We start from the raw sequence: 15,625 nt of genomic DNA, 5'->3' as shown, positions 1-15,625 counted from the left end.
ATTAAAGGCCACAGGCACCAAACTTTTTAATATTTAATTTATCGATTTTATTACAATGTAGGTCAAGTTGTACACTTGTGTCTTGGAAATAAATAAATTAATTAAAAAATAACACAAATTTACTGAACATACCACTGTTCTGCTCTCGCAACCTCTCCTTACTCTTACTGGGGAAATCATCTCTTTCTCTCTCTGAAATGGAGCCGTCCACTTGACTTGTTCCGTTTACTTGAGGTGATTCAACTAGGGATCTAGGAAATGAAAAAAGATTAAATCGCGTAAATATTATTTTCTGTATATCACAGCTTTCACCTTAGTTGATGACCAAATTTTTGGCAAAATGAAGGAACAATACCCAACGTAATGAATTTGGGGGGGGGGGGGGATCCTTTTGTAAAACGTTACGATGAGGGGCGGGGATTGAATTACGTATTATTCATAATAGTAAGTATAAAGAGTCACTGGGGGTAGACACGAGACGTTTTTCTGTTGGATACAGAAAACGTTACGGTGCGTTTTGCGCAAGAAAATTGCGTGACGTAATACTTGAACGCTCCCTTACCTGTTATTCGAACTATTGTCCAAGTTGGTATTGGGCCGTAGAACCAATCTCTTCCTAGAAGGCTTCAGAGTCAACTTATCTTCTAGGCTCGCGTCGCTCTCTTCTAGGCCATCGAAAAGAGATTTCTGAAAAAGAATATATATTTAAAAATACTTGTATTTATTAATTTATCCTACAATTAAAATTAGTCGATCATATCAACTGGACGGGGGCCATGTGGCACAAAATCGAGTGCCAGAGAGCTAGAGAGATGAAATTGCGATGACGGTGTGGGAAAGATGGCTGGAGATAAAATTGTGGATGGCTTGGAGGGTTCCATGAGTAGGAGATCCAAATACTATTAACGTTTAATCCTGTTAATATCTCGTGTCGTATATGTGTTGAAATAAAGCTATTTTATTATAATAATCCTATTAACTAGCCGATTTCATAGCTGAACATGAAGCATAAACTGTGTTTAACCCCCGTCAATAATAATAATGTTAGACGGCACACACAAACTCAAAATAACTTAATTCATATAGATAAGTACACTTTTGAACGTCAACAGATTTTTTTTTTATTGATTCTAAATTTACGTTTACTACCAGTTCGCAAGTCAAGGACGTGGAGCGGGCAAGAAGAGCTGGCCAGAAACTCTTCGCCACTCTTCTTAATCACCAACACAAAGAAGAAAAGTCGTTGATTCAGTCAAGAATATATTTAGAGTAATTGCTTTAAACAAAACATTTCATAACTTTTCACAGCATTTAGAAAAACACGTTACCGATTATAAAGAGGTGGAGACAACTTCCTGCTAGTTCTCCTCCTCTAATCAAGGCCTCGTAAATGCAAGTTTATATATTTTAAAATATTAGTATTTGAAGTAGCTACTGATATTCTTCTTACCTTATCCTGTGTTACAGTCCTAGGCACCACTTTCAGTCTGCCTCCAGTGGGTGAAGTGACTCTGTAAGCGGCGTTACTGCTGTCCAACACCGCTTTAACAGCCGCTGGATTAGTCGGCTTTAACACGTCCTCGGCTGTTGTTGCTGTAAATTAATTGTGAAAAGAATTAAATACAGTGTAAACCCCATGTAACATATCTCAATTTAAAGGACTCCCTAAACAGCAAAATCAATTGGCGTTGGTTGGTTTAGCTTGTCTTCCATACAATGATACACTCTACATAGTATACTCTACACCCACTCTCAATAACGACAATTGAGTAATTAAGTACTTTTTAAAATTAGTAAAATTAGTAAAAACTGCGCAGCTGTTGTACGTTCTTTGGTCGCTTTATTATCCTAGCCCGCAATAAACTCGATTGTAGGCATCATGCATATGAACTTTCTAAGAAATTCGTTATTTTGTTTACAAATTGACTAATAAGTAGAAGTCATGGATTATCTATACGTATTTCTTCTCTCCATTTAACGACAACTCAAAAAGCAATGCCGTACGATAAAAGACGTCGTAACGTATACAAAAGAGTTAAAGTGGAAATGGGCCGGTCACATTGCCGCATTTGTGATAGCAGATGGGTCAAGAAGACTTGGAATGCTCCAGTGGGAAGAAGAAAGAGAGGACGCCCACCAGAAACTTGGGAAGATGGAATAAAAGGGATAGCGGGCCAGAATTGGAAGATTGTCGCGACAGTTAGAGACAAGTTGAAGAATTTGAAAGAAATCTTCACTCCGTCAGAGTTCTAGTACTAGTGTAAAACATAATGACATGGCCTTTGCGTAGTTGAGTGTAGTACTCGACTAAATGCTATTATATCTAGATTACTCTAATAATATACTATTCTACCAATGAAATAAAATCGTTTCCTCTAAATAATATTACTTACATGTGTCTGGTAGTAAATCTTTAAAGAGCGGCGAATCTCCGTACGGTCTAGCTGCTAGCGTCAGTATTTGCTCGTGTACGTTGGAACCCACGGACGAACCGAGACCACCGCTGGAAACAATATTGCTCAATATGTTAATAATAGCAGCGCTATTGGATATTGAGTAAAAAAAATGTGTCTGTGTACTAGTGTACGCACGTAAGAAGTGAAACTTCTTTATGACCTTCTTTTTCGATAAATGATCTACTATATGCAACTTTTCAGAAATTGGTTAAATACGATAAAGTTTAACAAAAGGCTTTTATTATCATAGACATGAATACAAATAATACAATTATTTCATGTTACCTTATAATTACTAAGATTATTACAGAATTTCATTAATTGTAATAGAGTTATTACTATCATTGTTATCGTTATATATTTTTGTTATTAATGACAACGAATCTCTTCGAATCAACCGTGGTAGGGATAAGAAAAAGATGGCACGTAACGGGAAAATGTGACGCGTAACCCAAAAATGTGACGGTATTTTTTTTTACAACGCCGATAAAGAATTTTCGCTTCAAAAATTAATGGCGCTACAACCTTTTTAAATCTGGGCCTCAGATAATAATTTATGTTATTTGTAGGATTAATCCCTACATGTATTGTATTTATGCGAAAATAAAATACGAATTAAGTACTAAAGTATGCTTTAAATTTAACTAAATAGAACCAAGTTAATAAATGATCGCAACTATAGGAGTATTATTGATGTTTAAAAAATAACTTACCCGGGCATCAAGCTAGTATTGGCATTGTTCTGGCCCAAACCGAGGCCAGTTCCACCCAACGAGGCGTTATTGTTGAAGATACCTCCACCCAATCCTGTGTTGAGACCTGTTATATAACATTTATAATATATTTGGGCTGGATTTGCTGACTTTACATGTGTTATCTTCATTATTAATATAATTAAATCCTAACAAATGCTTAAGAATCTTGATCCATAATTTCTCTTTTGTTTACGAATAGTTACGAATTGTCGTCGAACTTCTGCCCGAAGAGGGATGCTCTAGTGTAGGGAATATAAAAGAAGTTGTATGACATGCGCATGCGCAAATCTCCGGTATAAGTTTTGAAGTTACGCAGTATACGTAAAGTCAGTGAATCAAGTCATTATTGGGGTGATTAATTTCTGAGAACAAGATCAACTAGCTGTAACACAAGAACATGGGCTGGACATACCATCAGAGGAGCAGATAAATGGAGCAAAATTCTAACAGTAAGGCAAGCAAGAGGCCATGAAAGAAACATAGGTAGGTAATTTAAAAGATTGGATTGATGAAATCATAAAATGGCTGGAAAGACTAAGACGTGGGCGAGATTGATATACAATAAGGACAATAGGGAAGATAAGAATACTTAACGACTATATTAAGTAGTCATGACTAGTAATTTTTTTTCTCATTTTATTCAAACTTTTTCATGTAAGCTTGACTAAGCGTTTGACGTAACATTGACAGAATGCGTGCTGCAAATACCGTCAAAGAGGATGTAGAAAAATTAATATCGTTTAAAACAAATGCTTTGTTCGGAGTTATTATATTGATGAAATACATATTAAATAATTAATTTTTAATTAAAAAAAACACTTGTTATAGGGATTGAAGCTATGTTATATTATAAACTTATAATTATCACCGTAACCGCACGCTGTAAAGCACGCGACGTCGGAAAAATTCAAAATTATGTAAAATAAGTAAATAAGTTTAAAATAATACATAGCTTCAATCCCTTAAAAAAGTGTTTTCATTAAATGTGTAAAATCAATACTAATTTATGATTTCTAACAAAAAGTTAATTTCTTAGTGCAAATCACCGTTAGTTCAGAGCTACACGCCTAATATTAATTCAATTACATATGGAATTTTGGTAAGTTTGGAATACTTTTTCAGTTAATTATACCAATTCGAAATCAATATTCATAGTTATGACAGGACAACGTCTGGCGGGTCCATTGGTAATTATAAAACATGGTTTAAAAAAAAATGACTACGATAAAAATGTGATAAATACATACCTGTTTGAAAAGTATTATTTTGCTGTGGGAATAGTGATGAGCCACCACCTAGTGTTGTTCCAAATGTATTCGGTTTCGCCTGAAATGACGTACCGAGGCCAGTACCTAGACCTGCACCTATGACATTTGTATTAAATCTTTACTAAAATATAAAATTACAAAAATGCCTGAGCAAAATGTACAGCCTTGGCAGGCAAATACAATAAGAGTATAGAGTGTAACATAAGTAAGAAGAGAATCATACCTATTGAAAAAATGTGTAAATGTGCGTGTAGTGTACACACGTAAGTGAAACTTCTTTATGACCTTATTCACTTCAGTAGGGACAAGAAAAATATGGCGAGTAACCGAAAACTGTGACGGTAATTCTTTTTCAACGCCGATAAAGAAGTTTCACTTCAAAAATTATTTAGGAGACAGAGACAAAAATCTGAGGACAATGGTTCCTGAGGATATCCAATCTAGGGCCTCAGCAATACTTGTTCGGTTAACTACTAAACCACTAAACAGCAATTAGAGATGTGATTGCTTGGCTCCATGCAATTCAAATTCAAAATCATTTATTCATATAGGTAACACATTGTACACTTATGAACGTCAATAAAGAAATACATTTTACATTTTACGTTCCCAAAGGGCGTAGAACGAAAGTCAAGCAAACTCTTCGCCACTCTTTTTGTTTTACAAAATGCTTGTAAGCAGCTGCAACCATTACAGCGTGCACATGACATCTTAGTTAATTAATAATAAAAAAATATTTAATGTATAATGCAATTTCTCGTATTCTTTAACCATAAGTAAGGTTGATTCATGGACCAAGTTTAAATTTAGAGGATTTTTGTACTTTATTTATAATGTATAAGCAATAATAAAAAATGCCTTACCAAGGGTAGGTTGCGAGTTGAACCCAAACGTAGGTTGCGTGGTTGCCGGTTTCCCAAAAGTACTTCCACCACCGAACAATGAACTCGACGTATTTGTCCCGAAACCGCTAGATGTCGCACCAAATGCTGAAAAGAAACCATAAAATAATTAAGACTACATTTTCTCATCATAATCTTAAATAAAAAAGAAGTTGGTGTCGTGGAAACACAAACTGAACACAGTTTTTCTGTCCACTAGGACGTCGAACTTATTTAAATAATTAACTTATATAGAAAGGCCAGTAGCATATACGCTGTAACATTATAACCATTCAAAACGTCACAAGCCAATTGACACACACACGCTCCACAGTTAGCTGATGCAAGAAACCTGCTCTTGGCGAGAATTCTCATTCGAATACAGGATGTATTCGTATAAGATAAATGAAGATGTCTGATTAGCATAGTTTTTGTAATGCATAATTTATAATTGTTTGATTTATGTAATATTTTTTAAATTTAAATTTAATATTCTTGTTATATTACTAAGAGCAGCTGGTAGCAAGTTTATTAAATTTGGAAGGGAATTAATTAATTGAATGTTTTGTTACAATTCTCTGATAATATAAAGAAGTAAACATCAAATAACAAACTACCAAGCGCACTGACTACGTACCAGCCGGTTAATGCGTGCACGCACACATACGCACGAAACGTTCAAAACCAGTTTTATTGTAGTTATATGCGATAAGTAACGATAAAATGGTGTATATATGGTGTGATATAAAGATAGATAACATGTACATGCTACATATAAAGTACCAGAAAGACACCAATTGTTAAAGAGCCAAAAACGCGCCTTTATTGTGAAACTTTATTGTAATTCTCTTATGTAATATACTGAACTTATAAATTTTACATAAAAACTAGCTACCAAACAAACATTTTAAATCAAAACAAAAGTAAAAAAAAATGTGTATCATGTTCACAAAAATGTTCATCAAAATCAGTCCAGCCGTTTAGTTTAATTACATACACATACAGAGAAGATTTATATATATAACTCTTTAATAAACTTTAGAATCTACTGCATATTCGTAATAAATATGAACTTACCGGGAGTTGCAGTGCCAAAAGTAGGTGCCGTGGTCTGCTGAGTTTTAGCCCCAAATAGGCCTCCGCTCCCGAACGAGCCGAATCCGGTCGTGGCCGTACTGCCAAAGGCTCCTGTCGTTGGCTTCGCTCCGAACAGACCGCCAGATTGCTGTAATTATATTACAAATACAGTTTTGTTTGAAAATCAACATATCTAGAAAATGCAATCAGCTACCAAACGATCCTTCTATAAAAGGCCGGCAACGCACTCACGAATCCTCTGGCATTGAGAGTGTCCATGGGCGGTATAACTTAAATTGATGCCCATTTTCTCCCCGTTCTATAAAAAATTGGATATTTTTTCGAACCGCCCATCCGTTAGTAGGAAGTGAATTCTTTTATCACTCTAAGTTCTTTTGCAATTTCATCTATGTACACTTATTAATTTAGATTAGTATTGACCTAGTCGTTTTCAGAAGTAGTTTAACATTTTATATTAACGAAAAACTGTTTTTTTAATAATTACCTGATTCTGTGTGGTCGGCCCAAAACCGAAGGTAGATGTGGTAGTACCGAAGGCCGGCGCTTGCGTCGTTGTAGCACCAAACAGGCCTGTACCTACATTTTTAAGAAACATCCATTTATAGACAACTTATACAATAGAAGTTACTCTAAATTAACATTTCCAGAATGTCTATCAAACATAAATCTAGATACAAGAGCTGTCAAACCATTTTTTCTGTATGAAGTTTGACACCTGTGACAGCGCTCAATGGATTGTGACGCGAGATAAGAAATATTGTACTTTAATTTATATCTTATTAGAGAATTCACACGAATTCTAAATAAACTACAAAATAAAAATGCGTGCGTGTACTAGTCTACACACGTAAGAAGTGAAACTTCTTTATGACTATTTATATATTTTACGAAAAATGATCTACTATATTCAACTATACAGAAATTGGTTAAATAAAGTTTAACAAAAGGCTTTTATTATTATAGACATGAATATTCATTTCATTTCACCTCATTACTACTAAGATTATTACAGAATTTCATTAATTGTAATAGATTTATTACTATCATTGTTATCGTTATTATATTTTTTTGTTAAGGGCTTCGACAAGAAAAAGATGGCGCGTAACGGAAAAAGATGGCGCGTAACGGAAAAAGATGGCGCGTAACGGAAAAATGTGACGCGTAACCGAAAAATAGGACGATAATTTTTTTCCAACGCTGATAAAGAAGTTTCACTTCACTAATTCGATATTGATTTATTATCTGTGGCATACTATCATACATGTAAATGTCAAATAGAAGACTTGTCAAATTCTACATCCTGTGACTACTATTATGTTTATTTCAAATTTAAATTCAAAATAAATTCTTCCCGTCCCAGCTCTAAGATATTTTTCTTATATAAAACTCAGGGCTGTTTTTGAGTTAATTCATTAAAAAATCTTAAGTTAAAGTTATTTGCAAAAAAATCACAATAAATATCTGATAAATGACATTTTATAATATATTTTACAAGCATATGTTATATTTGAATTTTATATAATATTGTTTAAGTTTATCCGTTAACAATCTCTTTATAGGCACTAAAATCTGATCTAAAGCCTTACCAGTGGTGGGTGTGGCTCCAAAAGCCGGTTTATTCGCACCAAATAGTCCAGTCGTAGTTGTATTTTGTGCTGTATTACCAAACGAGAATGTATCTAAAAATATAATAATTATTACAAACTGCTGGCGGAAGCGGAGAAAAAATCACCAAGACAATAAACAATCATAACCTAATTGATTCATATACTAAATGTACACTTATTAATGTCAGTGAAAAAATGTTTCCAAATCAAGCCGATCTCAAATCAAGAACGTAGACGAGAAAAACTTTCAATACTTTATTACTTATTTATGAATTCTTTTACATAGCCATGTTTTTTTTTAACTTATACAACAGGAGACTCATCTGATGTTAAGTGATACCACCGCCCATGGACTCTCTCAATGCCAGAGGACTCGCGAGTGCGTTGCGGCCTTTAAGGAATTAGTACGCTCTTACATAACTGACTGATGTTTAAGTTTGTAGTTATAAAGCGCAGAATTGCCCCACAAAGAATATAAGGGCAGCCTGTGCATCCACCACTGGGTCCTGATCGGTGGAGGACGCCCATAGGGCGTCACCGAGAGTACGTGTGGTTATATTGTACATCATCCTACTCATCATTAAAGTTAATATTAAAAAAAAAAAAAAACTCACTTGTCTGTCCAAATCCACTTGTCGTTCCCAAATTTCCACCTCCGAAGAGACTAGGTGCTGTGGTTGTAGCTGGTTGGCCAAATGCTGCAAAAATAAAACAGTCACTCATACAAAACTAGCAGAGCCTCAAATATGAATTGAATAGGCAATCAAATGATCAGGATTCTATCCCTGACATGCGTCGATTTGAGTCTAAGACCGGTTTCCTCATGATGTTTTCCTTCAACCAAGATGCCTATTTGCCATCGCTTAAATGATGGATTCATTGGAAGGAAGTTCCAAGAAAGCTGTTTATACAAGAAACGTGTATCGTGCATTCCAGCTGTGGATGATTCTGACAACAACAGAGGAAACTCCCTCGTGTTGTTTGAAACGGGATATTTTAATTTACAATAGATATGGGGCTAATATTAACATTGATTTAAGAGTTTCATGCGCCACTTCACCCATAAAAATTACAGTTAAATAAAACAAAGTATAATAAGTCTTGATGAATTTTACCCTAAGCCCAATCAACCTAGCTGTCCTACAGGTTCGCCTATTTGGATGTAGACTGATGTTATGATATTTGAAAAAAAAAACGTCCAACTGGGAAAAGCTCTCAATGGGAAATAAAATGGCGTAATTTCATTGCTACGTTCCTGATTCAAGCGTTAAAATTAAAAAAAAATATTATTTAGCAACTCTCGATAATATACAAAATCACTTACAGGAATTGAAGAGTGGTTTAACTGTATTATCGGCCGGCTGCTGAAAACCAAAAACCCCGCTCGTGCTGCCCTTTCTTCCCGCCGTGTAGTCCTCTAGACGCAACTCTTCCAAGGATTTGCTTTCGTATTCCTAAAAAAAATCGCATTTTTTTTACTTATACATACACAAGGCGGAAACGTCACTCAAAACCAGTTTTGGCAATGACATAACTCGTACGTGTATATGATACACAAATATATAATAGTTATATATGCTTTTAACGAATTGTTTTTTAAATAATATTATCGGTATTTAGGATATAATCAAAAGTAAAATAATCTTTTATTCTTTCGCTGGATTCACATGCGTATACACGAAACAAAATTTATTCAAAATAGAAAAATATACACACCCAAAAAAAGAATGTTTTCGTGTATTGATATGTTTCTGTATATATATATTTGTTTGTCCCTCTAAAGCTCAACAAAACGTTTAGGAAACATAAATACTATCGTAAAACATTAAATAAGTTGTGATTTGTGATGGCAGAAAGCTCATGTCAAGGTCAAGTACTACTTGGAATGGCCCAGTGGGAAGAAGAAAGAGAGGACGCCCACCAGAAACTTGGGAAGATGGAATACAAGGGATAGCGGGGCAGAATTGGTCGTCGTGAGGAATAGAGACAAGTGGAAGAACTTGGAGGAGGCCTTCACTCCGTCGTAGGTCGAATACACGTGTAAAACATAATATGGACTAAGTGTAGTGTAGTCCAACACAGGCTATTTTTATTTATATATATTTATAAAACAAAATACTAAAAACGTCAATTTAATGTTCCACTAGTTTTTTTTTAAATCTGAAAATATTATATACCTTCATACATGTGATGCAATGGTGTCGTATATTGACGGTCTGCGATGCTCCTCCCTTGACGACGACATCTGTGCCTACCACGGGGTGATACTTCACGTGGGCTGTACCAGCCGCTTGTTGCTGACCGAACGCACCTATACATTTTTCAAAAGACAATTAGGTTTTTACAAATCACTATTTAGACATAGACATAACATTGATTACTATCAAAACACACACACAGAAACACATAAAATAACAATAATCAATAAAATAAAAATAATTAAATAAAGAATAATAATAGAGATAACAATTTTTTTTAAAGAAAAAGGTTTCATTGTGTAATGCGTGTGTGCTGTGGTTGTAATTGGCCCTGGCTCAGCATTATGCTGAGTGGCCGAGTTGAATTTGAAAATATACATTAATTTATAAAAAAAAGTTCTAAGAGGTGATGCCAAATTGACAAGAATTAACAACAAATGAAAAATTACAAACAACAAAAACTAAACATAAGAAAATTATTAACATTTATTTATTACAGAAATACATTATCCTTACAGACTATGCCAATACGCTAATGTCGAAAAAATAAAATATACTAAATGTAATAAAAAAAAATCACAAATAAGAAAACTTTTGTAAGTTCAACTAACTATAATATACGAAATTCCATCACGATAAGAACAACATATATATATATATATATATATATAAATATATGCTATATATTATAAATGAGCCGAAAATGATGAGTTTTTAACACTTGCAATCTCGTCATGAGCACAGTCAAATATGTCAAACTTCATATAGAAGAAATGGTTTGACAGCTCGTGTAAAATTTCTGGCATATATTTAACGAAGTATATTTGAAGAGAAAAGAGAGTTAAAGATAAAGAGTGAGAGCAAGGAGGAGGTCTGACAGTTGAATTTATTCTCATATAATAGTAAAAAAATATTTTGTGTTTTTCTGTGTATATTATCGTTATCGCGTACTGTCCTGTGTATCTTAAATAAAAAAATAGAATATTTCATCACGATCGATTCAACCGTTTAATTACAAACACACGCACAGAAAATATAATGCATTATGTAACTAATTAATGTATGTACAAAATACATATTTGTACCTTTTGAATTTAATCAAAACAGAAAAATTTACTTCAATCACACTCACCAGTGTTAGTAGAAAACAGTCCCCCTGAAGCAGCACCACCGCCCAGAGTACTAGTGGGCTGGCTAAACAGACCACCGCTAGTCGATGCACCAGAGCTAAACAGCCCACCAGTTGAAGGTCCCGCTGTCGGAGTACTACCAAAGCCAAAACCTGGGGAATAAATATAGCAGCTTGTGACAAATAATAACACTTCTTTCCACCTGGTGATTTCAGGGTGTGACGACACACCACCAAACGCGGAAGCTGTGCGCGTGATATCAAATTTCCATCTCTTGTTTTCTTTTCGTTTCATTTTAACTTTGAGAGAAATAAATTATACAGCACACGTAATGTACTGTATAATTTATTTCAATAGTGTTTGGGACTTTAGGCAAGTGTCTCACAACGTGGGGCACACGCCCCACAGGGGCAATCAAAATCGGCTGGATAACACAACGTGAAAATTTGAGACTGAAGCTAAGTTGGAACATCTTTATTTCAAAAAAGAGGAGAACTATGTAGATACATACATGGCGCAATCGTTCTCCCATTGCATTATTATCTAGGTTAAGTCAATGCCTTGTAATATACATTATATTGAAAATGAATTTAGTAAATCAGTCGGTACTAAAGGTTTGCCTAAGATGGTTGTGAAATTACATTTCTCCTTCACTTATTCGTTACGTGCTAACCCGTAATACACACTACCATAAAATCTCTATGCAGCAAGCATCCAGCATAAGGATCGCACTATATTAATATATAAATATTATTTGGACTTTCAGTTAACAATTTCCTAGGATAGGGAAACACTGCTTTAGAAGATCGATCTATCCTACTGCCTACTAAAACTTTATTATTATGTGGTGCTCGTCTCATACGCACCGATAAACTCAGTATTAGTCAATACATATATGCTTAATTCTCTGGCAACACCAGCATTGTAATATTTCGTTGTAGGCAACAATATGAGTTCTGGTATGATAGCAATACCTTTTATTTTTCACTCCACTCCGTTAATTGGAAATAACTGATTTTTTTACAACGTGGCAAACGGGTAGTAGGCATACGTGTTGTTTAGTGATACCAATGACATTGACAGAAGGCACGCAAGTTCGATGCCGGCCTTTAAAGAACGGGGAACGTTCTTTTGTTGACGTATCCTGGTTTCACATAGGTATGCGGAAAATACTTAAGAGACTCAGTTGTGGAACGATGGACGTCCAGGTATATAGGTATGTATATTTAGTTTGCTTTTCTGAAGTAAAATAAAAAAAACTACATTTATCTATATTTTCACATAGACACCCGTACCATCAGCGACTTAAAAAATTTAATATGACATCACTGTATGATCGGAGAACTTTAGCCGGTGTTACCTTCTGATATAATCATATACAGAGCAGTGACCTCACACATGATATTAAAATTTTCGTCCCATACTACTTCCCTAGGTCTAAAATCAGAAATATCTTCCAAACTCCTACAAAACCCAACCTAGGAGTTCTTTACGAATTTTTCGCGATTTTAACGGATTGAACAGTCCTTATCCGAAGCTGGATATATTCCGTGGTGGGCTGATCGGTTTTAGAGAAAGCATTGTTAGGTGTCTATCTCGAACCAAATTCGCTGTTTTGCTGATGATTTTTTTAAAATATATGTTTCAATTTTTACAATTTTAATGGTAAACTTTAAATTTAAATAAAATAATGATGATCCATCATAATTATGTACGCGGCACTCACCAGCTGGTTTAGCACCGAACGCCGTATTATTTTGAGTGTTCCCAAAGAGACCAGTAGACGCAGTGTTCGCTCCGAAAAGACCTCCAGTGGTTGTGCTCGCGCCAAAGGATCCAAAACCGGTTGAGCCGAACGCTGGAGTGGGGTTCGGGGCAGTGGCGCCTCCAAATAGACCTCCGGAGGTGTTGGTTTGCCCGAAGAGGCCTGTACACAGTAAATAAAACCACATATATAACGTCAATTAGCGTTTCTACATAGGTGGGCAAGTTCCGTTCGATTCTGCTTTCATTACAGCACCTCAAGTAGATTACGAGATGATAATATTAAGACTATTTGTAAGAGTACATACTAAAATAGAAACAATATATACTAAATATGTAGATGAACAAAATAATATATCATATCTATTAATAGTAAAACGTAGTCCATCCCCTCCACCAGCAGCCAAAATTAATATTATTCATACAAATCATTTTTATTTATAACAAGTAGTGTACCTTCTAAAATTTAAAGGTTAAGAAACATAACATTTTTTTTTATTTTGAAATCAAACCTGTAACGCCATAAGCTAGCGTCAAACAACCAACTATTTAGTAAAAACAATTACTATTTGTTAATTTTAACATATTCATGTTAACATCCGAATAAACTAACCTCCACCAGCAGTAGAAGTGTTGGCGGGAGACGAGCCAAAGGCGGGAGCAGCTCCGAAGGCGCTGGTGCCTGTTGCCGGCTTGAACCCACCAAACGGTGATGATGTATTGGCTCCGGCGTTGAAGGATCCTATTATTTTGTAAAAAAATAATATTATTTATTTGTCTTTTTAAAGCACATGTAAGAAATGAATTTACGTTATATTATTATTTAAAAAAATACTTTTCTGTATCTGGCTCGTGTGCTTACAATTAAGGCAATATATTTCTTAGTGATATAAAACCACAATTTCATTTAGTAAATATGTGTTAGAATGTCAATCAAATCTGTCAATGATTTAGATGACTTTATACTCTGCGCTTAATCGTTTGCAAGAAATTTACGATAATTGCGTCTATTATTTTTAGGATTATGTTTTATGGTTTTTGAAATCGTATTAGCCGATTTTGGACTATACTTCTAGGTAGACATTTCAGAGCAGTTGGAAATTCAACAGGGAATTTAGATAATATTTAATACAATTTAAAAGACAATATAGACGATTTCTATTTCAAATATGCACGTGCGTAGTTACGATTACAAAGAAGACAACCATACAAATAATTACGTAATGATAATTATAAGGCTTTTAATAATTTACCAAAAAGCGTTTAAAGATCTTGCTACTAAAGCTTTGGAAATTCGATTTAATTTGGTACGTTTAAAAAAAACTATTCTTAAGGAGCCGTTCAAGTATTACGTAAGCAGATTTACTGTAATTTATCCCCTTCCTCTTGTCAGCAAAATTAAGCAAAGCTCTCAAAAATAATAGTACATACCCGTATCCTCGAAAAAGTAAATAATTACATAATTGTATTTGTCGTAATCACCAAATAAGAAAATTCATCAAAATCAAAGCCACCCCTATAATGCCCCTTACTGTGATAATGCAGTCAAAATTATATAAGAATTGAATTTGATTATATACACCTTTTAAATATATAAAATATATTTGTGGAGAATGCAAAATGTATTCCCTATTTATTACACCACAATTTCACCACCATAATATTTTTGTAACATGTCCTGGCAAATAAATTATTAAACTATTAAATTCTCAGTATGATAACATTTTTTTTCTAAACGCAACTTAAAAGTATATGTGTGAATTTAGTGATGCAACAAGCAGGCATATCATATTGTATAGGATTTCATAACACAAAATACAAATGTTTGACCGATTTAAAGTAGATTTAACTAAGGCTTTTTATGTTATGACATAGTATAAAATATATATAACTTTAAACTAAAGTTATCAAGAATTCTTTAACTAATTGATTTTCATAATAAATCCGCTTCATATATAAGATGTGGTGAATAATGTGTTGTTGAACAACTTTATCAGTTGTTATCTGAATGTTAGATCAAATATCTTAAAGGCTGTCTTGAGGCGAGCATCCTTTACAATTAGTGCCTGTAAAAAAACTCACCGAAGCCGGAAGTGGTGTTACCAAATGTCTGCTTTTGAAACATTGTGATGGTTAGAGCTGGATGATGTAACTATCTCCACAATATTGTTAGACGGCTATCATCTTGTACCTGTAATAAATACATTTTATTAATAATTAACAGATAAAAACACACATATTGCAGTGGAATAAATTTGTTAAGAGAAAAAAAATATGAGAAGAGATCAAGAAAATGACGATGAACAATGTAAACTTCACCAAAAAAAAGAATTCATTTATTATACTTTTATAAGTCTTGGGTGTCTCTGATACATAAATGAAAGTTTCAAGGACAAATATAAATAACTATGACCTCATGTGGTGAGTCATAGTAACAACAAAATTGCATAATGTTTATATGCACTTTC

At 34.2% G+C, this 15,625-nt stretch overlaps 1 protein-coding gene across 3 annotated transcripts in view; it reads right to left on the bottom strand.

The window, feature by feature from the left end:
- The window catches only part of LOC123714886 (nuclear pore complex protein Nup98-Nup96), a 53,039-nt gene that overhangs the window by 35,891 nt on the left and 1,523 nt on the right, over positions 1-15,625 (bottom strand). For 2 of the 3 annotated variants that reach the window (XM_045669519.1, XM_045669520.1), the window contains exons 2-18: positions 15,240-15,348; positions 13,771-13,899; positions 13,120-13,320; positions 11,396-11,545; positions 10,243-10,376; positions 9,390-9,519; positions 8,680-8,763; positions 8,045-8,137; positions 6,943-7,034; positions 6,438-6,585; positions 5,343-5,468; positions 4,459-4,575; positions 3,170-3,275; positions 2,394-2,503; positions 1,451-1,593; positions 563-687; positions 133-251 (exon numbers count right to left, since the gene is read on the bottom strand). In XM_045669519.1, the coding sequence (XP_045525475.1) occupies positions 133-251; positions 563-687; positions 1,451-1,593; positions 2,394-2,503; positions 3,170-3,275; positions 4,459-4,575; positions 5,343-5,468; positions 6,438-6,585; positions 6,943-7,034; positions 8,045-8,137; positions 8,680-8,763; positions 9,390-9,519; positions 10,243-10,376; positions 11,396-11,545; positions 13,120-13,320; positions 13,771-13,899; positions 15,240-15,282 (2,050 nt within the window). In that variant the 5' untranslated portion in view covers positions 15,283-15,348. The remainder of the gene's footprint in view (positions 1-132; positions 252-562; positions 688-1,450; positions 1,594-2,393; positions 2,504-3,169; positions 3,276-4,458; positions 4,576-5,342; positions 5,469-6,437; positions 6,586-6,942; positions 7,035-8,044; positions 8,138-8,679; positions 8,764-9,389; positions 9,520-10,242; positions 10,377-11,395; positions 11,546-13,119; positions 13,321-13,770; positions 13,900-15,239; positions 15,349-15,625) is intronic. The other variant, XM_045669521.1, reaches the window with a different exon arrangement.

The sequence above is a fragment of the Pieris brassicae genome, chromosome 10, assembly GCF_905147105.1.
Source record: "Pieris brassicae chromosome 10, ilPieBrab1.1, whole genome shotgun sequence".
Taxonomy (NCBI): Eukaryota; Metazoa; Arthropoda; class Insecta; order Lepidoptera; family Pieridae; genus Pieris; species Pieris brassicae.
This window is presented reverse-complemented; position numbering and strand designations above follow the sequence as displayed.